The 26,810-nt window shown below is 39.6% G+C and overlaps 1 protein-coding gene across 3 annotated transcripts in view; it reads right to left on the bottom strand.

Annotated features, from left to right (window-relative positions):
• peli1b (pellino E3 ubiquitin protein ligase 1b) overlaps nucleotides 1–26,810 on the bottom strand; it is a 48,334-nt gene that overhangs the window by 5,480 nt on the left and 16,044 nt on the right. For 2 of the 3 annotated variants that reach the window (XM_043696709.2, XM_087991707.1), the window contains exons 2-4: nucleotides 9,022–9,188; nucleotides 4,234–4,363; nucleotides 1,948–2,049 (exon numbers count right to left, since the gene is read on the bottom strand). In XM_043696709.2, coding sequence (XP_043552644.1) covers nucleotides 1,948–2,049; nucleotides 4,234–4,363; nucleotides 9,022–9,098 — 309 coding nt within the window. In that variant the 5' untranslated portion in view covers nucleotides 9,099–9,188. Of the gene's footprint in view, nucleotides 1–1,947; nucleotides 2,050–4,233; nucleotides 4,364–9,021; nucleotides 9,189–20,085; nucleotides 20,334–26,810 lie in introns of all 3 variants that reach the window. The other variant, XM_087991705.1, reaches the window with a different exon arrangement.

Raw genomic sequence — 26,810 nt, 5'->3', positions numbered from 1 at the left:
TAGACAGGGTGGTTAAAAAGATGTTTGGCATACTTGCCTTCATTGCTCAGTCCTTTTGAGCATAAGGGTTGGGACATTATGTTGAGGTTGTACAATACATTGGTGTGGCCTCTTCTGGAGGACTATGTCCAGTTTTCATCCCCCAGTTATAGGAAGGAAATTATCAAACTGGAGAGGGTTCAGAAGAGATTTACCAGATATGGAAGGTTTGAGTTACAAAGAAAGGCTGGAATGTTTTTCACTGGAGAATAGGAGGTTGAGTGGTGATCTGGCAGAAGTTTATAAAATAATGAGAGGTATAGACAGCGTTGATGGCAGTTGTCTTTTTCCTGAGATGGGAATTTTAAGATCAGGGGCACATTTTTAAGGTGAGAGGACAGAGATTTTAAAAAAGACTTGAAGCAATTTTTTTTAAAACAGAGGGTGCTTCGCATGTGGAATAAACTTCCAGAGCAAGTGGTGGATGTGGGTACAATTACAATGTTTAAAAGACATTTGAATGGATAGAGTCATAGAGACATACAGCACAGAAACAAACCTTTCGGTCAACTCATCCATGCCAACCAAATATCCTCACCTAATCTAGTCCCACCTGCCAGCATTTGGCCCATATCTCTCCAAACCCTTCCTATTCATATACCTATCCAGACGCCTTTTAAATGCTGCAATTGTACCAGCCTTCACTACCTCCAATCTGGCAGCTCATTCCGTACATGCATCACCCTCTGGGTGAAAAAGTTGCCCCTTTGTTCCCTTTATATCTTTCCCTTCTCACCCTATACCTGTGCCCTCTAGTTCTGGACTCCCCCAACCCAGGGAAAAAACTTTGTCTATTTATCGTATCCATGTCCCTCATGATTTTATAAACCTCTATACGGTCACCCCTCAGCCTCCGACGCTCCAGGGAAAACAGCCCCAGCCTGTTCAGCCTCTCCCTATAGCTCAAATCCTCCAACCCTGGCAACATCCTTGTAAATCTTTTCTGAACCCTTTCAAGTTTCACAACATCTTTCCGATAGGTAGGAGACCAGAATTGAATGCAATATTTCAAAGGTTGCCTAACCAACGTCCTGTACAGCCGCAACATGACCTCCCGACTCCTGTATTCAATACTCTGACCAACAAAGGAAAGCATACCAAACACCTTCTTCACTATCCTATCTACCTGCGACTCTATTTTCAAGGATCTATGAACCTGCACTCCAAGGTCTCTTTATTCAGCAACTCTCCCTAGGACCTTTCCATTAAGTGTATAAGTCCTGCTAAGATTTGTTTTACCAAAATGCAGCACCTCACATTTACCCAAATTAAACACCATCTGCCATTCCTCAGCCCATTGGCCCATCTGATCAAGATCGTGTTGTAATCGGAGATAACCCTCTTCGCTGTCCACTACACCTCCAATTTTGGTGTCATCAGCAAACTTACTAACTGTGCCTCCTATGTTCACAACCAAATCATTTATATAAATGATGAAAAGTAGTGGACCCAGCATTGATCCTTGTAGCACACCACTGGTGAACTGGAAAGGTTTGGATGGATATGGCCAGGAGCAGGCAGGTGGAACTAGGTGAGTTTGGGATTATGCTTCGCATGGACTGGTTGGACCAAAGGATCTGTTTCTGTGCCGTATGACTCTATGACTCTAAAAGCTGCTTTTATAATGAGTTTATTTCACAAAAAAAAACTACACTTGGTAACCTCAAATGTCAGAGATCAGCACATCCTGTACCATGAAGATGTTGAGCCTTTAATCTAAATTACGTACATCCTTTTAAGATCCTATTTTAAAAACATTTAAAATATTGCAGCCTAGCTGATTCATATGAAAATACATAAAAGATAATCAGCTGTGGAATTTTAACTAGGCCAAAGTCATATTCAACTACCTGTAATGTTTCACTTGTACGAGAACATTAATGCTTAATAAAACAAAACACAAGTTACCTGGAACATATCTGTATTGTTGTCATGTGTATATTCTACCACCACTGTCTGAGCACGTGAGAGTGTATATGAAATACTGTGTTGGTCCTTGTTATTTATTGCCTATTAAAAAATTAAAGAAAGACTATATTAAACAAAAGGAAAATGATGAGATTAAAGAAGTACGTTTCCAGCAAATAGATCCACTTTCTTGCAAACTTTAAAGATAGCTCAGATTTTTGAGCTTTCACATTACCAAACCATTCCAGTTAAACTGGGATGATCCTGCCCACACAGATCCTACAACAATCACCACATCCACCATCTCCATCAGGTTCACTGGAAAAATGGAAAGAGGACTGCAATTTTATCACCCACTACTTTCAGTCCATCAACAACTGCCAAATGATATATCACATTCATCATCAGTCTCTTTCTTAGTAATTGTGTTCATTCCTTTCATAAACTCCTTAAAATGTTAACAACGGTTTCCTTCTTATTTGGGGGTATCATGTGGAGAAGCTGGAAGCATGGACACCTTGGTGCCAACCAACAATCCAGAGTTCAGCCAGGTGATTGGACTCCACTTGCCCCCAATCATATTGAATGGTGTGAAAGTCTGGTGCCTTTCAATGAACAGCCAGAATTTTCAACACAACTGAGATGCATCATGAGCAACTCCTTCATTGCTCAAACATAGGTTTCAGACATCGCTAATGCGCACAGAACAGTGACACTGAGAAAATAAGTGCTTTAAATAAGTGCATCTAGGTATCAAGTATCAATTAACTTTGTAACCATTGGGGGGGGAAGCATCATAGCCAATTTTAAATTTGTTCTTATTTGACATGTTCTCACACAGTTCAGCCAGGATTAAGTGGACTGTTTCTCATTCGCAGCCCAAGATTCACCAGAGGTCCTTAAACAGCACTTTCCAAAACTATCAGCCACTTCCACCCAGAAGGACAAGGGCAGCAGATACATGGGAACACCATCCCCCTACAAGTTCCCTTCCAAGCCACTCACCATCCTGACTTGGAAATATATCACCATTTCTTCACTGTCACTAGGTCAAAATCCTGGAATTCCCTCCCTAAGGGCATTGTGGGTCAATCACAGCAAGTGGACTGCAGCAGTTTAAAAGCCAGCTCCCCACCACCTTCTCAAAGGCAACTAGGGACAGGCAATAAATGTTGGCCAGCCAGTGACGCCCACTTCCACAAAAGAATAAAAACAAATGCACTCCACAATCTGGGCACAAACCAGGAATGTTAAAGATCTGTAATGTGAATCTGCACAGAAAGTTTGAATATATACCTATTAAACCAGCAGGGCATCCCTCCCATTGCCAGTCTCAAAGGTAAATGGGAAGAAAATGAATTTGAATTCATCTGCTTTCAGCCCCCAGTGAAAAAGTGCTGATGCAGGAAAAGCTGGAAGATTTGAATAGTATCTATAAAAAGCACATCACTCTTCTGCTATGAAATCCACCCACATTTAATTTATGTGGCATCACAGAGTGAGGAACATGCCAAAAAGATGTCAGATCTTTATACTTTCAAATCAGCATCATTAATTAAACTCAAAATGAATTGCTCTGATCACTGAACTGTAAGAAGTGACATATGTTACCCTGTAACTTGCATTCAAATTATGCTTGAAACCAAACACACAAAAAAAATCAAATTTACAACACATTTTCTAACCTAATGTGGACTATGGGGAGCTGACTCCAAACAATGGTTCCACAATCGACTCAATTTTTTGACATGAACTTCGTGACATTCAGATCGTTCTAGATTAAATTTATTATTTTTTGACCCCCATCTCTTTTTATGGGCCCTAGTTTGTTTTTCTTTCTTCAGTAGAAAGAGTATAGATAAGACAGACTTAGTCTTAGGTCTGAATATTGCTATTAACTTTCTACCATTGAAAATGGTGCACATGAATATTTCAAATGTAGCACTGGAATTAATATGAAATAAGACTCCATCTGTGCAAAAATTACTTTTTCTTCCTTCCATAACACATTAATAATTTCAGAAGTTGGCATGAAGTTTCATCTCTGTCTTCAGCCCACTGATTTCTTCAGTACAAGTTGGAAATATCGGTCCAGTGAATCTCCCGAATCCCCAGTTCTCTTTCTCACTAAAACAAGCTCCAAACGAAATACAAAGAAATCACACCCACGAAGAGGGAATGGTTTTATTTTAACCCACTATGCCTTTTTAGTGTTTGCAGCCTAAGAGAGTTCAGGATAAACAATGTTCCAGTGTATTCATCAACCGAAAACTGCATTTGAAGTACCTTCTCTGCTTGAGGGGTACAGGTAACATGCACTGTACTTGGTTTCACACCATTTGGCTTTGGCCTTTTAAACAAAGCAAATCTGCTTTTTCTTCGTCCTCGGTCTCCATTTGGGAGCGATCCATTGTACCTTGTAAGACAGAAGGAGAAATCTAACACTTGAAAATATTGCAATTAAATATTTACAATTCAAGCTAACCCCCAAACTCTGGTTACTGTAAATAATTAAATTCTCTCCTACTTTCAGGGCAAGTTTCATTAGATAGATTAACTCTTCAGGTGCCAAAAGTTCACATACCAGATTCTTTTGTTTCAAATTTAAACCAGTACAGATAATACCAGAAACATATTGCATAGGCATAATTCAGCAGTGCATCTTTTACCATGACTGGACAAGTTATTTAACTAAAAATACTTGCAAGACATTTTACCTGTGGAACAAAGAAGTCAAATTAATCCACACTCCCCACATGTCCCAGGTAACAGAACACATCACCTCCATCCTAACACATCTGCACATATGACGTACAAACATCAGGCATTTAGAGTATTCTATAAACTACAATCTTGGAAATATTAATAAAAAAAGCAATGGCACTGCAAAAATATGGATCTGACTCAGTTAGTTATTGAAGCAAGCAGCACCTATGTTAATAGGTGGCAACAAGTGAAGCTGCCTGTATCATTGAAGTCTTCATTTCATAGGAGAACTGCCCCACATATCTCACATCAATAAAGACAAAATAGGAATCCACTGAGTAACAAGTTCACATTCCCAAAAAGCACAAGGAAAATGGAAAGAGAATTTGGATGAAAAGAGGGGGACAAGTTGGAAACACTATTACTCTTTTTGGTTACATGTCACCGTTTTCCAGATAGGAGTGAAACCAAAACACTGATTATCTACAATCACACTCAAGCCACAAGTGCTATCCTACCAAGGGATTTTCACCAGTCTTTAGTTACAAAATTGTTTCAAACCACAAGGAATGCCCACTATGCTCTGCTATCAGGATACAATAAGTAACAGTAAGAGATGGCAACCATTGAAGGAGAAATCGAAAAGGATGAAGTGCTAAATTGCATAATGCTTTGCACTTCTTTCTCTTTCAGGGCCTTCTAAGAAGCTACCTCTTCAAGCTCACGATTACCAAAATGGAAGATGAGCAAAGGAGTGGAGGGCAAGAATGAAGAAGAAAAGCAAGCCAAAATGGGAGTTGAGAGGCACATCATCCCAGCTATACAGATATAAAAGCATATCCTATTTAGTCTGTTATTAAACAGACTCACTCTGATCAAACAGTGCATAATCTTAAATATCATGTAGCCGCCTCAGGCGACTGACTGTGTGGAGTTTGCACATTCTCCCCGTGTCTGCGTGGGTTTCCTCCAGGTGCTCCGGTTTCCTCCCACAGTCCAAAGATGTGCAGGTCAGGTGAATTGGCCATGCTAAATTGCCCGTAGTGTTAGGTAAGGGGTAAATGTAGGGGTATGGGTGGGTTGCGCTTCGGCGGGTCGGTGTGGACTTGTTGGGCCGAAGGGCCTGTTTCCACACTGTAATGTAATGTAATCTAATCTAATCTAATCTAATCTAATCTAAAGATCTCCAACAAAAACAAGCGTAAGTGTCATATTGTACCAAGGAACTATTAATGTACAGGGATATTCAAAAACAGAACAAATTTAAAGATAAAAGAAAAAGAACAAACTGAGGATGCTGGAGATCTGAAACAAAAACAGAAATTGCTGGAAGATCTTAGCAGGTCAGGCAGCTTCTGTAGACAGGAATCAGAGTTAACGTTTCGGGTTCAGTGACCCTTCTTCATATTCAAAGACTTTGTATCTTAATGCAGAAAGCATTCCGAATAAGGTGGACAAATTGATGGTACACATCAAGGGAAATGAATTAGTCATTACAGAAGTATTGTTACAAGAACATCAAAACTGTACAGTGGCTCAGTGGTTAGCACTGCTGCCTCACAGCACCAGGGTCCCAGGTTCGATTCCCACCTTGGGCGACTGTCTGTGTGGAGTTTACACATTCTCCCCGTGTCTACGTGGGTTTCCTCCGGGTGCTTCAGTTTCCTCCCACAACCCAAAGATGTGCGGGTCAGGTGAATTGGCCATGCTAAATTGCCCGAAGTGTTAGGTACATTAGTCAGAGGAAAATGGGTCTGGGTGGGTCCCTCCCTCCCCGGAGGGTGGGTGTGGACTTGTTGGGCGGAAGGGCCTGTTGCCACACTGTAGGGAATCCAATCTTAAAAATAACTGGGAGCTTTAAGTTCAGGACATTTGACCTTTCCGAGAAACACGACGAGAGGAACAGGTGGTGGGTGGGCATTATTAATAAGAGTTGAAACGAGGCCAGATGAGAGAGATGACCTAGGCTCAAATGTTGCAGAGTCCATTTGGGCAGAGGTAAGAAACAAGGGAAAGATGACATTGGTATGAGTGGTATACAGACCCCAAATAAAATAACTAACCTTCTCACCAGGGCATTCATTATGGGAGCAGACATGATCAACTTGAAAAAGAAGAGATCAGGCTGCCAACAGAAGCTCTCAATCTGACCTTTCTCCATGGCAACATGATGGGGAAGGTCAACCTAGGATAAGGCAACTCCAGGACCTTTGACAGTCATAGTACAGTCTAACAGGGTTGTGTTCCAGCACTGACACTCTGACATATTCTTCTCCTGATGAAGAGTTTATGCTTGAAACCTCAATTCTCTTCCTCCTCGGATGCTGCCTGACCAGCTGTGCTTTTCCAGCACCACACTCTCGACTCTCATCTCCAGCGTCTGCAGTCCTCACTTTCTTCCACATTCTTCTCTTTGCTGCTGTCACCGATCTTCAGGTCATTTTATAGAGGGTACCTACCTGTACACAGAGGAACCCCGATTATCTGAATATTGGATTACCTGGCAAGATCGCAAGGTCCCAATGCTTGGCTAAACCTATGTTTTCCAGCATTCGATTATCCGGAATTTGATTAACTGAACAAAATACTCCCCGCCCATGTCCTTTGGATAATTGAGGTTCCTCTGTACCAGAACTGACTGAAGGTTGTTCAGCCATGCTCATTTGAGATCTAAATCAAAGGATGCCTTGTTCTTAAAGACCGGCTTGGCACTGATGATGCAGTATGAATAGTTGATACAGAAGAACACCTGAAACAGCAAATGGACCAACTCTACCACTCCTGGAAGAGTTTGGTTTGACCCATCAGCATCAGGAAGACAAATGATCCAGGATATTTCTATCAGCATTGCTGATGTGGTGCTGGAGATTATTGAGAACTTCACACATCTCAGCTCCAAAATCACCAGCAATGCCACTCAATGCTAAAATCAAAACAGTACAATTTTTGCAATGTGGGAGATGTCGAAGTTGTGGAACAACAGCCACCTGATTGAGAACACAAAAGTCTAGCAATCCAACACTCCTCTACCGTGCTGAGAGTTGATAAATGTCCTCGGCAAAAGAGAAGATGAACAGTTTTCACGTTCACTGCGTTGAGTTAACAGTGAGTTTATGTTGTTGGAATTAGTACACTTCAGGATCTCAAGTTGTTGACCTTGTCCTGATTAAGAGATGTTGACATTCATCTGAGACAGTGAAGGCATCAAATATGCTATCAGCATCTCTTAGCAGGACAAGGTCAATAACTCAAGAGATCCTGAAGTGTGCCGAGTCCATCGACATAAACTCGCTAAACCAACGATTAGCCACATTCATTTGATGGATGACATCCCAGGTACAAAATCAAAGACCTCTATACAAAGGAAGGCTGCCAAAGAATTGCCATCTATTAATCTTATTCACTTCATCACTGTGCCAAGTTTAACAATTTAACCCCAAGACAGGGACAAAGTAAATAATAAGGACAAGTGCCTGCATTGCTTTTTAAGTTCAACTCACCTGCATATTCTCTGTTTTGTACGCTGATGGTTTACTTTAAAATGAAACTTTTTAAAGGCTTCAATGTGATCATTTTAATTAGACTTTTTTTTGGCAACTTCATAAACTAACTGCTTCATACTTTTTTTTAATATGCCACTTCTCTTCAGATTTAATAGCCAGGAAATATGCAGAATATGACAGTAATTTATCGCAGGCAAAGAGATCCAAGGTGAGCCCAATCTAAACCACTTGTTCCTCACCGTAAACACATACCCTCTGGTCTTAGACATAGAGAATGATCTATACTCTGTCTATACCTCTCAATTTTGTATCCCACAATCAGATTCCCCCTTCAGCCTGAGACTATGGACCAAGTGTGGTTCAATGGGATTAGTGTAGTTTGGTGTTCATTGGTTGACATAAACGTGGTGGGCCGAAGGGCCTATTTCTATGCTGTATGACTCTACAGAAGTATTTCAGAATTTAGGGAAACCTATCCAGTTTGAAATCATAAGTAAAAGAGGAAAACAACATTAGAAAAAGAATAATCTGTAAACATGCTGAGTTTCTCAAAAATCAAGATTAAATCATCTCAACTAACAACAACCTTCGTTGATATTATTTAAAAGTACTCTGCTTTATAGAGAAATTGTTTTAATAAAACTCTGTCAGGTCAAAGGAGGAGATACTGTTGTCACTAGGAGATGAAAAGGTCGGTCGACGTTTAGTAGTTTTAAAGGAGGACTACCATATTTTAAACCATATTTTATAAATAGCAAATTGTTTAAATATATATCAAAAGGGCAGGGATCAGTGCTTTGGGACAAAATGTTTAATAATCAGTAATTCCTTCTATTTCTCCCTTAATTACACATGCAATGCTTACCCTAACACAATGATTTCTCCATATTTAATGGGTGTTTTGGTGGATGAAGAAAGATTTTCTTGATCAGGAGAAAACATGAGCTGGGCGAGGTGGTTTAGCACACTTTGGACTTTTCTTCAGAGTTTGGAATCTTGACACTGATTTTTCATTATTTGTTTTCAAAGCTTCTGTAAATAAATAGAACAGAATTTACTACAATCCACATGGAGAGTTCATAATATTCTGTACAGTGTAACTATTTAACAAACAAACATTCACAGATACATAGTGCACAAGATGATGAATCTATTATAATAAATCATTGGTATAAACATGCAGGAAAACACAGAGCAAATTCACAAGAAAATCAATTAGAGAAAATATTTATGCAACAGTAAGAAGGCTCCCAATTGAATTGTACATGCCTTTTACAACAGCAAAAGGAAAATGTGAAACATCTGACTTCTTTGCCTTCAGCAATCATTTCCCTTGGATTAAAAATTATAGGATAAAAATTTAACTTTTAACTCAACAGTCATGCTGGATTCACTTTTATTTCAAGTTGCTTTTCTAGTACAATTATTGTACACAAATGGTTAAGCAACCTATTAAAATTTAATCTTGCCTACATAGAAATCATCCATTATTCACTGTTTTCCTAGTCTTGGAAATTGAGGAACACACTGTTGTTACAGGAAGGATAACGAAATGTGCATGTGAAGTGCAACTTCCTTATAGTATGTAGTCAGTAAATAGAAAATATAAACCCAGGGCAGAAAGCAGCACGTTTGTACAAGTGCATTGTAACAATTAAGTCATGAAAATGCCCACACATTTATTGTAAGCTTTCTCAGACCTAAATTGCATTTGTACTTATGTACTCTCAGCACATCTCCAAATACCGAACATGCTGAAGAAAGTTGAAGGAGTGCAGTTGTGCTCTCTAGTTAAATATGCAGTTAGCAAAACACTTAAAATATTCAAAACTCCCATTCATTCTCATCATCAGAGGTTTCTTTATAAGATGCTCTTGTTTGTTTCTTCCTTTGCCCTTCCTAATCCAAAGAAAAGCTTCACATTAGTTTTATTAAAAATTATCATCTAGATCTTTTACAAACTTATTTTCAATAAAACTCTTTCTTAATAATTCAGAATTTGGCACCAGTTAAATTTAGAACACATGTACGCAGTCTACGAACTGTGGAAATAGTTTTCATATTTCCACATTAGTGATGCCATAATTTTTCAGCTTCAGAGATTGAACTATTTTCCTTCTAGTCCCAGGAGATCATCAATTACCACAAGAGCCTGGGAGCTTTAACAGACAACACTGCCATTGCTCCAAATTCAATTTATAACAAGTCAGAGTTAACATGGAATTTCAGCTTCCAGGCTGGAAAAATATATTGAAATTTATTAAGTGTCACTGAATAGAAAACAAGTCCATACCTAGCATAGTACAAGATTTATATACTGCAGCGATATTGCCACTAGACACTCTGGCACCAAAAGGGCATCAGACTTGACAAACAAAGGCATTAATATGATTACACAATACATTTTTGCGATACTCTTAATTTAGTCACCTTAAATTGCTTCCATTAATCACCATTGACAGTAACCTGCACCAGCACAATGCAAACGGAGTTCTCCACATTCATTCTCGCGATTCCAGTCTTATCAGATATATACTGCAAGATCTTGATCTTACCATTTGCTTGGACAGAAAAGGTTCGTACTATAATTTATCAGCCGGAGAAACCTATCCTCCAAAAGCTAACCAACTTGTTTTAGCTTTCACAAATTTTCAAAACATCTCCACTTCACTTACAAACATATTATGGATTATGCTTCTACCGCTATTACTGGTGGGCCATTAGATCTCATAACTACTTATATCATTAAAAACAGATTCTAGCCTCTTTCATCTTCTGCTGATCATCTTCTAAGTGTCAACTTGACATGATACCCTTGCCTCGGAGTAGCAAAAAGCTGGGTCAAACCACAATGCAGAATTTCAGGATACATAATCTAGATTTCCCTTTGGAAACTGCCACATTGTTAGTGGCAGCATCTTTTAATTGATGTTAAACCTGTCTGCTTACATGGATTTAAACAAACCCCACCATTATTTGAAGGCATTTACTGACCAATATTTATGTCTCATCCACTGTAAACATCAAATTACCAGCTAATTTATGTCAATCTCAAAGACCATACCGCATGTTTAATTGTGTGTATGCCAGTTTACAAAGAGTGCACTTCATTTGCTGTGAAATACTTTATGGTGTCTTGACCATAAAGCTTTTTTGGTTGCAATGCATGCAGTCAGGGTCAGGTGCCATTTCACTTTGTTTTACCAATTCCTGTGGAGGCCAGGTCACTGAGTATATTTAAGACAGAGATAGATAGATAGGTTCTTGAGTATCAAGGGGGTCAAGGGTTACAGGGAGAAAGCAGGAGAATGGGGTTGAGAAACTTATTAGCCATGATTGAATGGCAGAGCAGACTCGATGGGCTGAATGGCCTGATTTCGGCTCCTATGTCTTATGGTCTCTTTTATCTACAATTGGGGAGACCAAAACTAGAGGGCATAGGTTTAAGGTGAGAGGGGAAAGATTTAAAAAGGATCTGAGGGGTAACTTGTTCGTGCAGAAGGTTTTGTGTAAATGGAATGAGCTGCCAGAGGAAGTGGTGGAGGCTGGTACAATTACAACATTTAAAAGGCATCAAGGTGAGTATATGAATAGGAAGGGTTTAGAAGGATATGGGCCAAATGCTGGCAAAGTTCAGATTGGGGAGTCTGTTCAGCATGGACGTGTTGGAATGAAGAGTCTGTTTCTGTGCTGTATGACTTTCTATGACTGCACATGTATATGATGACGACTGGCAACTAATTTAAAAAGGAATTGTAAAAGAATAGTTTGAGGCTAAAACCAATTAGAGATGTTTAATTAATATTTTGTCATGGTTTTCAGAGTTTTTTGTACCCTTTCAGAAATCAGTTATTATTCCTCTAAACTCTGAAAACCATGACAAAATATTAATTAAACATCTCTAATTGGTTTTAGCCTCAAACTATTCTTTTACAATTCCTTTTTAAATTAGTTGCCAGTCGTCATCATATACATGTGCAGTCATAGAAAGTCATACAGCACAGAAACAGACTCTTCATTCCAACACGTCCATGCTGAACAGACTCCCCAATCTGAACTTTGCCAGCATTTGGCCCATATCCTTCTAAACCCTTCCTATTCATATACTCACCTTGATGCCTTTTAAATGTTGTAATTGTACCAGCCTCCACCACTTCCTCTGGCAGCTCATTCCATTTACACAAAACCTTCTGCACGAACAAGTTACCCCTCAGATCCTTTTTAAATCTTTCCCCTCTCACCTTAAACCTATGCCCTCTAGTTTTGGTCTCCCCAATTGTAGATAAAAGAGACCATAAGACATAGGAGCCGAAATCAGGCCATTCAGCCCATCGAGTCTGCTCTGCCATTCAATCATGGCTAATAAGTTTCTCAACCCCATTCTCCTGCTTTCTCCCTGTAACCCTTGACCCCCTTGATACTCAAGAACCTATCTATCTATCTCTGTCTTAAATATACTCAGTGACCTGGCCTCCACAGCCTTCTGTGCCAATGAATTCCAGAGATTCACTATTCTCTGGCTGAGAAGTTTCTCCCTCCCTCCGTTCTAAAAGGTCTTCCCTTTACTCTAAGGCTGTGTCCTCGGGTCCTAGTCTCTCCGCCCAATGGAAACATCTTCCCAACATCCACTTTGTCCAGGCCATTCAGTATTTTGTATGTTTGAATTAGATCCCCCCTTATTCTTCTAAACATCATAGAGTACAGACCCAGAGTCCTCAAACATTTCTCATATGTTAAGCTTTTCATTCCCGGGACCATTCTTATGAACCTCCTCTGAACATACTCCAGGGCCAATACATTCTTCCTAATATATAGGGCCCAAAACAGCACACAATACTCCAAATGTGGTCTGACCAGAGCCTTATGGACCTTGGCTACTCACCCTATCCACATCTCTCATGATTTTATAAACCTCGAGAAGTTCAGCCCTCAGCCTCTGATGCTATAGGGAATTTTCAGCCTCTCCCTATAACACATACCCTCCAACCTTGGCAACATCCTTGTAAATCTTTTCTGCACCCTCTGAAGTTTAACAGTCTATTTTTGTTTATTTCTCTACTGTATTCAATTCAATAATTACTTGTATTACCAAACTTAGGCACCTCCTGAATCATATTTTAACTTCTCGACTTCATCCTATGATCAACAACTTGAGCAGAGTCTTAACTTTCAGTACGACTGTCCAGTCTGTACCCAAATAATTACAATTGGAAAATTGTTAATGCACAATCCTGTTCAGCAACTTTCATCTCAGTTTGCCTTGGCTAGTTCCCTTTTTGTCTCATCAGAACTTGAGACTTTCAATTGCTACCGATTGCAAATCACATCCTATTTCACTTAGAGTTCAGCTTGTGTTTTTTTTAAAATAAATGTTGACAATATGTTTAAAGCACTAAAAGACCTGAATATCACAAACAGAGCTTCAAGCTCATGAACCCTGGGGATGAAGATAGCTTTCTCATTAGATTTGACCAACTTCTTGTTCAAATTCACGAAGTTTGAGAAAAGTTGTCCTTACCTTTCCAATCCATCCCAGCAAGTAGTGCAACAATAACTTAAAAAGCTAATGAGTTGGATACTAATTCTTCAGATTGTTATTCAAGGAAGCTTTTTAACCTTAAGTACCAGTGGGAAACATAGAACAAGCCAGTGGGATTGTGGATCAAAAATCAAATGTTTCAGTAAATCTAATATTCAAGACACAAGCCAAGGATACATTTAAAGTCAAGCTGATTGAATTTACTATCCTGTTTGTGACTTCTGACTCAAAGTTTTCCAACAGTTCAAATGCTCCAGGAGCTGGCATACTTCTTTTCAAATGTTAACAGTTTAAAGTTTAAGATCAGGCCTCAAACTAGAGGCTTGACAACCAAGTACAAAGTTTGAACTTTCATTTTAATAGTTTAAAAAGCCTCAACTTCATTTAGTTTTTTTTTAAAAAGTAGCTGCCAAAGTCAAATCCCAACTGTGAAGGGAGAACTTGTTCTAACTGTCCAACATATTTTAAAGACAGTACATCATACAGAGTAGCAACAAGGCACCAGGAACATACACAGACGGCAAGTAAAATGAAATTGGCCCTTTGTTAAAATGGCTGGGGAAAGAAGAATGATCCATTATCAAGCACTGAGCTTAAAGAAATTTCATTCAAAGTTAAATGTAACTTACATAATAAACACATACATCAAGAATGCCTTCCTGCTGATAATGGTGACCTCAATGGCTCACAATACAGAAGACATCTTTTATTTAAAAGGCCATAAAGGAGCAATAACGGAGAGTGGAATTAGTAAGAATCATGACCAAGTGCACATACAAAAATACAAATTAGAAGCAGCAGAAATTCAATCAATTCAAAGAGAGAATGAAACAAGCAAGTCATAACCATTAAACCTATTCAGACATTAATGTTCAAAGCCACACAAATACAGGATGTGCGCTAGAGATTGGGGATAGCTGATGGGCTGGTTTAGCATTGGCAAAGTTGTACTTTAGTGTAACATATGCTAAATTTCAGAGTACCTGGATTATAGAAATAAAGAAAAATAGGAGCAAGCGTGCTCATTCAGCTCCTTATGTCTCTCTGCTTTTCAACATGATCATGCTGATCATCCAACTCAATATGCTGTTCCCACTTTCTCCCTATACCCTTTGATCCCTTAAACAGATTAATTTCAAAGAGGTTAAGCGGTGAAAGGGCAAAGAATAAATCAAAACTAGTTGATGTACATACCAACTTTAAAAAAAACGCTAAGACAGAATATTGTCTTTAAAATCCATTAAAATATAGTCAATATACTGCAAATGCTGGAGATAAGAAATAAAAATGAAAAGTGCTATTCGAATGAAAGGGAAAAAGGTTTTTCCAGGATTTTCTATTTTTAACCCCCAAATCCATTACCTTAGAAAGAAGGATCACAGAGCTGTCAGCAAAATAGGGTGTCTGGTACACACCCGGGATCAGTGTGTGGGGAAGGGAATGTGGTATGCCAACAGCAAGATACACAAAGAAATAAGAAAGGTGGTTGCAGGTCTGAGGTCCTGCGACAGCTGGTTTAAATTATACTTTGAATGTGTTTGGTGGCTATGGATTATAATGACCCACAATTATATGCACAGATGTTAAATTGACAATGCAGGTTAATTGAAGCATAAGCCTGCATCCATTATAATAATGCACAGACCATGAATTAATGGAGCCACCTTCTTTAAATTCCCTGTCAAAAAGGAAAAGCGAAATGACTATTTACTGACAATAGAAGTCTAAGCAGCAGTACAAATAGCAAGAAAAGGGAGTTTATTTGAGGGCATGAAAATACAGATTGTAATGTCATGTACCTGCCATGTTATTTGAAAAGCTACTTAAATTTAAATAAATCTGTTTTAAATTATCAGATTATGAAAAACCTCAGGATGAGTACTTTGAATTTAGCTTTGATTTCATAAAATGTCAAGAATCTACATTGGGTCTCAGAATATTGCCAGGTGAAAACAGCAACTGTTGGTTATTCCAAACAATACGGGACACTCCGCCTGACAGACTTAAGCTAATTCACAGCAACCTAACAAAAAAGTATTCAACTGATAACTGGAGAACTGAAGAGGATATCTCAATGTGAAATATTTGGCACAGTATTAAACATCTTCAGTTGCTCTCCACTTTGCAGCATTTAGAATTGAACATCCTCCCTGGTAGATCAAAGTATGAATAAGCTGACACTAAGTGCAAAGGCAAAAGACTAAGTGCAAAGGCAAAAGACAAATGATTCAGAATAATTCTGTGTTTTGTTTTGTGTAGAGATTATGGCCCAGTGTGCTCATCTGTATACAAAAGTTAAATATCAAACCACAACCAAAACAGATATTAATTTTAGTTAATGTTGAGTGTGTGTTGCTGGAAAAGCACAGCAGGTCAAGCAGCATCCGAGGAGCAGGAAAATCAACATTTCATGCTGAAGCCCTCAGTTATACAGGTTCAATCCCGGGTTTGGAACAGGAATACTCTTGATGCACAGACTACTCAGTATACTTCAACCAAAAAAAAAGGAAATCTTGACCTTTATTCTGAATTAATTGTTAGTCCAGGATGTAGCAGGAGCACTGTGACTGAACTCAACATTCAACGTGCGTGTGTGTGTGTGTGTGCGCGCGCGCGTGTGCATATATACAGTAGAATGAAAAAAGCTATTCCTGCTCCTAATCTGTTGACAATGTACATATGATTGACATTGCTAACCCACAAAGCCTACAATGACATGAAAACTGGGAACTCAGATGTGGTACTAGGAAGTAAGCGATGAAAGATTGTTAAGCGACAGGTCAACACTTCTGATGGGAGTGAGGGAGGAAACGGATAAATTTAAATCGTTTTTGCCATTTATTAAGCAAACTGGGAAGTGCTTATAAATTGTGTTATAATTTCTGTTTTGTAGAGTTAACGGCAGCAATCATAATCTACACACAAGGTACATTTCCAAGTTAATTTGTAATAGGTAGCCTAGGTGCTTTTTAAAAAACCTATCTAACCTTTTTCTTTTCTCAATGAGTATGCCTTCCAAGGTGAAAGCTGAATTCACCATAATTTTAATCACTAGCAAACATTAACACAGTTAATCTTGCTCCAAATAATTCGGTGAATGAAATGCTCCTTTCAAAAATGTGAACTATTATATGGTTAAAGATGAAAATGAATATTTTTGCATATTATTCAAACTGAATAGTAAAAAAGTCTGACAAGCTGTTTTAATGTGATGTTACATAGTACAAATCAACATCAAACCAGATCATTAGGTGGTACACACATTGTAAAATTCCACACCAAAATCACATCTGTGCAGTAGGTTTGTTGTCTGAGCTTACTTAAAAATGTAAGACTTGCGCATATACAACCACATGGTTACGACAAAGAAACCACCCATACAATGAAAAGTTTGATAAGCCGGAAATAATCATAATCCAATCAAAAAACATGATTTTTTAAAACAGAACAAAGATATATTGTATACATCCTGTTTCATTACTCAAAAGGATAATAATTCTGACCTAATCCCAGATCAAAAACAAATCACCTACTGTACTACAAATCACTACTACTGTGACACAAATAAGTTTAAGTTGATTTTAATATGATAGCAACAATGTAACTGTGCAGAATGCACAAAAGGCAGGGGATACGTGATCAACCTCAGGAGGCAAGTGCTTAACACTGCACCATTGAAATGTTTTCAAAGCTCCAAGCAAAAAGAAAATGTTTTTGTCAGGAAAGAGGCTACATTCTTCCAACATTAAAGTTCAGCATATACACACACACGCACACGTGTACTCGTCATTAGGCAGAATTCAATTCAAGGCTGCCAAATTGTCCATCGTTTTCTATACATATTGATTAAAGTTTGGCACCTCTAGTATAACACACTTAATATTTGTTAGGTACCATTGGTAAACACTCAACTTTAATGTAACATAGGTATAAGACTAGTCGGGGCTTGAAAACCTTATTTTTTTAACCTACAGACATTTTTAACTGTTCAAAGTCATCTGCTCCAGCTGGAACAGAATGTTGCTTAAACAATTAAGGCTTTAGTGACCGCCCTGATCAAAACATGAAAAGTAATGGCAATCTTAATGGAAAAAAAACAACAATCAGCATTGCATTTTGTGGTAATAGGTCACAGGGTAGGGAAAAGGAAGAGACAATAAACAGTTGGAAACAAAGCTCATTAGTATCCCTTAGAGTTTCAGTTTAGACAAGGTATGGCAAGTACAAAAGTTGGCCTGTGTCTGATGTATGCATTCTTGATGTAATTGTCTTCTTGCAGATCTTGCTCACTAAACAGCTGCTGTAACCTAACATGGAGTGTTATCTCAAAAGATTTTTAATTAAGCAAACTTATAGCTTGGATCTATTCCAATTCAAATCACTGCTATTAACCTAAAAATCACAGAAAGCAGAATCAATTGTTGGAATATTACATCTACCAACATACTTTACAAACTGATGCATCTTTTTCATCCACTCAATGAGAATGTGTAATTAGCATTGCACTTATTAATGTAGAAATCTTGGTTAGATGCAAATTCATTGCAAGCAATTCAAATCTAATTTCACACCTCTAAGATACAACAGAGTTCGCTTGGGTTAGATAGACACCAAAAAGAAGATAATTTTGGAAGTTGAGGAACTAGAAATGACAGTGCTCATGATTAAGGATACAGCGTCAATACGGTACCTTCTCCCCCTTTTTACATCATTTTACATCTTTTCCTCTTCCTTTGCCTCCTATAAATGGCCATTTTTTTTACATTAAAAAAAGGAACTGCAAAAGGTCAACTGCCAACCTATCTTCAGGTAATGTGTACGTGCCCAGTATCTATTTCCTGCAGACTTCAACCATTCCAAAAAGGGGCAGGAATTCCAGCTAATTTTCATTTCTTTTTAATGGAGTTAATAAGCCCCACTGTAACATAGCTCATATCCCAGCTAACCAAAACCTTACATAGGAATATTGAATTTAGACCATCCTAGACTTGAAATCGGCTACTCACTGCCAGATTCACTGAGGAAACTATCAGCTGACAATTTTTTGACTATAATTCAAATATAGATCCAGGATAAATCTATTTTTCTCAGAGGAATATTGTGTTTGCCAAAATATTGGTGTAGATTGCAAGTAGATTATTTATTCATTCCACATTTCTTCTTTCTGGGAAATGCAGAATAAAATTTCACCAGTGGATTGAAGGCTCAAAATAGCTGGTAATTCAAACTATTATTCAGGAGGCTTCAATTAGACAAAGGCAAATGTCTCTCCTTGTGTGCTGTAAAAGTACTGACAAAAGGCAGCATTCCAAATTTCACCTGATCACGATTAAATGAAGAGTATATAAGAGAGAGACACACAAAGATATACAGACAGAGAGAGTGTGGACTCAAAGATTGAAGAAAACAGGGTACAAAAAGTTAACAAAAATCAGTTAATAAAGCAGACAAACTAGAGACTTTATATACAGGAGCAGACAGCAAGAGCCAGGAAATCATGCTGGATATATATAAAACATTTGCTCAGCCTCAGTTTGAATCTTGCTACCACTAATGGGGAGCACACTTCAGGAAACTAATACTGTATCAGCTTGAGAGGATATGGTGGAGATTTAAGAGAATTGTTCCAGAAATAAGTGTTTGCAGTTATGTGGAGAGACATAAGAAGCAGGGCTATTCTCAACAGAGAAGAGTGGGCTGAGAAGAGATGGTGTTTGAGAGGTTCAGACAGAGTTTACATGAAAAGATTATTTTAATAGTTACAGATTAATAAACATAGGGCATACATTTGGGGTTACTGCCCAGAGATACTGGGGGTACACAAGAAATAGCTTTTCAACACATTCAGTTAGTTAGGACTTGGAGTGTGCGGCATGAATACCAATTCAGTGATACTGTCTGGGAGGGCATTGATAAATGCTTAGGGCAGAGAGCTGCATGAATGTGGGGAGGAGGCAAGTGATTGCTCTGTGCAAGAGCTGGCCTATATTCAATGGAATATAGAATTATTTTATAACTAAAGGACAATTATCGGAAGATAGAAGTGGAACATAAGGGCATTTTGTCCTATTTACTATGCAACAATGTCCATTGTAAAGTGCAAACATAAACATCAACAGGGCAGGTTTAAAATTACTGAAGTGTTTTCCTTAGTTGGATAGGATGCAAACAACCTCCGATCTCTGGGCTCACAGAAGCAAAGGCCCAAGAAGACATATTTAATCCATGTTTTATGCATCTTCACTAAGAATGGGAACATTTGCAGCTATAAAGTGTCCAAGTCAGATTATGGTGGCAGAAGTAAAATGGTCAGTATCAGTTTTGAAGTTTTTTTTGCTAAAAACAATTATTATTCTCAAATCAGGTACATTGAAAACAGGGATTATTTACAACGTAGAAGCTCAGACACAACTTCAGAAATCCCTCCCCGAAACTAGGATGAAAAGACAGCCTCCGTCTGCAGAGTTCTGTCCAACTCTCCATTCTCTTGTAAAACTTTCCGAATTGTAAACATATTACATTCCTTGACACACGAGGTGGTAGCGTCATGGTGGTAACATCACTGGACCAGTAATCTCAAATCCCAGGCAAGTGTTAAGGATCATAGGTTTGAATTCCACCAAGGCAGATGATGAAATCTGAATTCAATAAAAATTTCGAATGGTTAAAAAAAAGCAACTATTCCACCATTGTCAGCTGATATAAAAGAAACTGATTCACAAACATTCTTTAGGGAGGGAATTCTTCCATTGATACCTGGTCTGGCTATATGTGACTCCCGACCCACATTAATGTAGTCGATTCTTAATTGTTCTCTGAGCAATTAAGGATGGAAAATAAGTGCTGCACCTGCCAGCAAGACCTTAATCCCATGAACAAATTTTATAAAAGACAAAATATGAGAGTAAAGTTGCTAAACAACGATTGACAACATGGAAAACATAACTGTTTCAGGATGGAAACAAAACCAAAAGATCTCAACTGAAACTAGCTAAAAGTTTGAAATGCTTTTTGTGGAATTTACCTGAAATAATACAGGAAAAATTAATTTATATTACATATCCACATATTTTGGTGTTAGAGAACACATGGTTAACAGAATGGCACAATTTTCACATATTTCATTGAAAGAAATCTACCTCCCTGATTTTATACAAGCTGAAATGAGACATACAAACTGCAAAGATCACTCCAAGTCTGCACTACTCAATACTTACACACCTACTGTTTTTGTTCAAAAATTGTAGAGCTTCTATTTTCCTGTTGCAACACAGGGTATTTTTAATAGGTTCTTTGCAATCACTTTAATTGTAAAGTTTCTGATGAGTTAAGGACATCAATTAGTCCGTGTGTAGATTTTAGCAATCACTTAAATCAAGAAACAATCAATCATTTACATTTTTAGCTTAAAACAACATTCATTTGAAATGGATTCCCAGGAGGTTATTCGATCCATAATGCTGTTCCATTTAAGACAGCATAAAATAAATCACTTGCATGAGAATTAGACAGGCTTCAATATCCACACCAATCACTTTAAGTGAAGGGACTAAAGACAAAAATAATCTTCCTTCTGGAACGGGACATTTCAATGGCTGTAGCATTTTAAAGTTTGCACAAATTTAGCATTGTGACAGACGAGCAGAAACAATGAAAACAGTGACATGTATAAACCTGATTATGAGAGTTACACCATAGAAGACTACATTACAACAAACCATAATCTCAATCAATTTTTTTTAACCAGCATTACAAAATTCAATGCACTAATACCAGCAAGAAAACTTAGGTCAGAATCCACCATAAACTAAATGAAAGTTAAAAATAGTTACACCTTAAATTATAAAACATTAAAATGGAGTTGAAGAAACTAGCTGTGTAGCAATTCTGGTTATTGAGGCAATAGGCCATAGAAAAGGCAGACTAAAATCTTTGTTTGAGTTATCGAGAGACAAGTTTGACCACCACACAGTCCTTGTGGAGATGAAGTCCTGCCTTCACACTGAGAATAGCTTCCAACGTGTTATGTGGCACTATTATCATGCTAAATGGGACAGAATTTGAACAGACATAACTCAGATTGGACATCCAGGAGGTGCTGTGGGCCATCAACAGCAGCAGAATTGTACTCCAACACATTGTGAAACCTCATAGCCCAGTATATCCTCTACTCAATTGTTACCATCAAGCCAGGGGACCAGTAGGTTAATGGAGACTGTGGGAGGGTATGCCAGGAGCGGCACCAGGCATATTTGAAAATGAAGTGTCAACTTGATGAAGCTACCAAACAGGACTACTTGCATGGCCAACAGCATAAGCAGTCGCAAGAGTGGTGCTGGAAAAGCACAGCAGGTCAGGCAACATCTGAGGAGCAGGAGAATCAACGTTTCGGGCATAAGCCCTTCATCAGGAATCAGGAATCGCCGATTCTCCTGCTCCTTGGATGTGCCTGACTGCTGTGCTTTTCCAGCTCTCAACTCTGATCTCCAGAATCTGCAGTCCTCGCTTTCTACTAAACAGCATAAGCAGCAAGTGAGTACAGTTCTGGTCGCCACATTACCAAAAGGATGTGGACGATTTGGAGAGGGTGCAGAGAAGGTTTATGAGGATGTTGCCTAGTATGGAAGATGCTAGCTATGAAGAGAGGTTGAGTAGGTTAGGTTTGTTTTCATTGGAAAAAAGGAGATTATGGGGGGGGGACCTGATTGAGGTCTACAAAATCATAAAGGGTATAGACAGGATAGAGACAAGCTTTTTCCCAGGGTGAAGGATTCAATAACAAGAGGTCACATTTTCAAGGTGAGAGGTGAAATGTTTAAGGGGGAATACACACAGCAAATACTTCACACAGAGGGTGGTGGGTGTCTGGAACACGTTGCCAGCAGAGGTAGTAGAGGCAGGCACGGTACAGTCATTTAAGGTGCGTCTGGACAGATGCATGAGTAGGTGGGGAGCAGAGGGATACAGATGCTTAGGAATTGACCGACAGGTTTAGACAGTACATTTGGTTCGGCTCAGGCTTGGAGGGCTGCAGGGCCTGTTCCTGGGCTATAAATTTTCTTTATTCTTTGATAGACAGAAGTAAGTGATTCCACACCCAACAGATCAGAGCTAAACTCTGCAGTCCTGCCACATCCAGTGGGAATGGTCGTGGATATATTAAACAACTCTCAGGATGAGGCTGCTCTTCAAATATCCCCACCCTCAGTGAGGGAAGAGCCCAGCACATTAGTGAAAAAGGCTGAAGCATTCACAACAATCCTCACCCAGAAGTGTCGATTGGATGATCAATCTCAGCCTTCCCCAGTGGTCCCCAGCATCACAGATACCAGTCTTCAGCCAATTCCATTCACTCTATTTGATATAAGAAATGGTTGGAAGCACGGAGTCCTGAAATCATTCCAGCAATCATACTGAAGACTTGTGCTCCAGAACTTGCCACTCCTGAGCCAAGCTGTTTCTGTACAGTTAAAACACTTAGCGAGTTTTGAGAAGATTTGTTCTGGCATAAAACACTGGCATATAACAAAGGTGAAAAATTTGTCAAATCCAAACTGGTCAATTACTGCGCCAGTCTAATATCAATCACCAGGAAAGTGATGGAAAGCATCGCTAATAGCACTACCAACCAGCACCTGCTCAGCAATAACCTGCTTGGAGACACCATTTGGGTTCTGCATGGGCTATTCAGCTCCTGATCTCACTACAGCCTGATTCAAATATGGACAAAAGAGTTGAATTCCAAAGGTGAGTTGAGAGTGACAGTCCTTTACATCAAGGCTACTATCATGAGTGCGACATCAAGGAGTCCCAACAAAACTAGAATCAATCGGTATTAGGAGGCAAACCCTCCGCTGGTTAGAGTCATCCTTGGCATATAGGAAGGTGGCTGTGGTTGATGGATGTCAGTCATCTCAGCTCCAGGACATCTTTGCAGGAGTTCCTCAGGGTACTGTCCTAGACCCAACCATCTCTAGCTGCTTCATCAATGATCTTCCTTCCATCATAAAGTTCAGAACTGGGGACGTTCAGTACCATTTGTGACTCCTCAGATACTGAAGCAATCCATGTTCAAATGCTACGAGATCTGTACAACATCCAGGTTTGGACTAACAAGTGGCAAGTAACATTTGTGCATACAAATACCATCTGCCCCCCACTGTCGTGGGAGTTACCACTGATCAGAAACTCAATTGGACTCGCTATACAAATAGTGGTTACAAAACCAAGTCAGAGGCTAGGAGTACTGTGGCAATCAACTCAACTCCTGATATCCCAAAACCATTTACTAGGCACAAGTGAGGAGTGTGATGGAATACTCCCCACTTGCCTAGATGGGTATTGCAGCTCCAGCATTCAAGAAACTTGACACCATCCAGAACAAAATAACCCACTTCATTAGCGCATCTACAAACATGCATTCCCTCTGGTGCTGACACTCAGTAGCAGCAGTGTGTACTCTCTCGAAGATGCATTGCAGAAATTCTCCAAAGATCTTGAGGCAGCACCTTCCAAATGCATAACCACTTCCACCGAGAAGAAGGGCAAAAGCTACATTGAAACACCACCACCTGCAAGTTTCCTTCTAAGCCACTAACCATTCTGACTTGGAAATAAGTCACCATTCCCAAACTGTCATTGGATCAAAATGCTGGAACTCCTTCCCAATAGCAATGTTGGTCTACTGACAGAACATCGACCATAGTTGTTTAGCAAGGCAGTTCACCACCACCTTCTCAAGGGCACTGGAGAAAGGCAATAAATGCTACCTCAGCCAGCGATGCCCATGTATCACAAGTGATTATTTTTAAAAAGGATGGTTTCAACATTTGGGAACACTTTGCTTTGCGTAAAAGTTGCTTTTGCTATTCACCTCGAATGATTGATTAACCCTCTCCTGCACTCTGTATTTATATTCATTCACAAATACAGCCATCAGTATTTGCCGTAGAGTCAGAGATATATAGCATGGAAACAGACCCTTCAGTCCATGCCGACCAAATATCCAAACCCAATCTGGTCCCACATGCCAGCACCCGGCCCATATCCCTCCAAACCCTTCCTATTCATATATCCATCCAGATGCCTTTTAAATGTTGCCATCATATCATTTTCCACCACTTCCTCTGGCAGCCCATTCCACACATGCACCACCCTCTGCGTGGAAAAGTTGCCCCTTAGGTCTCTTTTATATCTTTCCCCACTCACCCTAAACCTATGCCCTCTAGTTCTGGACCCTCTCCTCTCCTCTCCCTCCTCCCCCCCCCCCCCCCCCCCACCACCCCAGGGAAAAGACTTTGTCTATTTATCCTATCCATTCCCCTCATGATTTTATAAACCTCTATAAGGTCACTCCTAAGCCTCCAACGCTAAAGGGAATACAGCCCCAGCCTGTTCAGCCTCTCCCCGTAGCTCAAATCCTCCAACCCTGGCAACATCCTTGTAAATCTTTTCTGAACCCTTTCAGATTTCACAACATCTTTCCGATAGAAAGGAGACCAGAATTGCACGCAATATTCCAAAAGTGGCCTCACCAATGTCCTGTACAGCCGCAACATTACTCCCAACTCCTGTACTCAATACTCTGACCAATAAAGGAAAGCATACCAAATGCCTTCTTCACTATCCTGTCTACCTGCGACTCCACTTTCAAGGAGCTATGAACCTGCACTCCAAGGTCTCTTTGTCCAGCAACACTCCCTAGGACCTTACCATTAAGTATATAAGTCCTGCTAAGATTTGCTTTCCTAAAATGCAGCACCTCGCATTTATCTAAATTAAATACCATCTGCTACTTCTCAGCCCATTGGCCCATCTGATCAAGATCCTGTTGTAATCTGAGGTAACCCTCTTCACTATCCACTATACCTCCAATTTTGGTGTCATCTGTAAACTTACTAACTGTTACTTCTCATGCTCGCATCCAAATTATTTAAATGAATGATGAAAAGTAGTGGACCCAACACCAATCCTTGTGGCACTCCACTGGTCACAGGCCTCCAATCTGTCATCTGCCAACAGGAAGAACCAACTCAACAAGAGGTATCATCTCTACATGGATAAATCCAAACAGTTCCTAGCATTGGGCAAAACTTCATACTACCAGAATGTAATGCCCGTTAGCTGAGAATGTTGAGTAGATTTCTACCTCAGTCATTATATTACAATTATTACCACCATTACCACTCAAAATATTGATTGAACATTAATGTTTGATCATAAACACTCACTGGTTTCCCTTTTGTATTCTTTTAAACAAAATTCACAGTAGGTCTGTTTCTGTGCTGAATGTCTCTAGAACCGGGCAATAAACAAATTCAGTATTTCACCTCAACCTGAAAAGTAGCCTGCCTGGACAGTGATTGAATAGTGACGGGGCTAAAAAGAGGGGCAGTGAGAAAACGGGATTGAGGGTAAGGGGTCAGAGACACAAAAAGAGGAAGATTTGAGGTGGAAGCAGTGGGTTCGGACAAGGCTAGTTATGTTGTTTAGTTTCAGTGGGTGGTGCGGAGGCATGTGGATCTTTGTTTGAAGAGGTTTTGGGGCTGGATTGGGCGGACGGCAGAGTGCAAGGGTGTTTCTGAGGGAGAGGGTTGAGGGTTCAGGTGTACACGGGGGGAGTGAGTGGCAGGAAGGGAGGTGTGTGAGAGGGAGTGCGGAGGGATGCGTGAGAGAGAGCATGGAGGGAGTGGGGTTGCGTGTGTGTGTGTGTGTGTGTGAGTGAGAGAAAGAGCGTGAAGAGCATAGGTGCGTATAAATGTGAAGTGATGCATTTTGGAAGGTCAAACTCAAATGCTGAATATAGGATTAAAGACAGATTGTTGGCAGTGTGGAGGATCGGAGGGATCTGGGTGTGGCAAGTACATAGATCCCTCAAAGTTGCCACCCAAGTGGATAGGGTTGTTAAGAAAGCAATGGCGTTTTGGCTTTCATGAACAGTGGGGATCGAGTTTAAAGAGCTGTGAGGTTTTGCTACAGCTCTACAAGTCCCTGGTGAAACCACACTTGGAATATTGAGTCCAGTTCTGGTCGCCCTATTATAGGAAAGATACTGAGGCGTTGGAGAGGGTGCAAAGAAGGTTTACAAGGAAGCTGCCTGGACTGGAGAATTGTCT

Source organism: Chiloscyllium plagiosum, unplaced genomic scaffold (assembly GCF_037043375.1).
Source record: "Chiloscyllium plagiosum isolate Xiang-an unplaced genomic scaffold, Cpla_swu_hap1 HiC_scaffold_10, whole genome shotgun sequence".
In the NCBI taxonomy this organism is placed as follows: Eukaryota; Metazoa; Chordata; class Chondrichthyes; order Orectolobiformes; family Hemiscylliidae; genus Chiloscyllium; species Chiloscyllium plagiosum.
The sequence above is the reverse complement of the archived record's forward strand: the minus strand, read 5'-3'. Positions and strand labels throughout refer to the sequence as shown.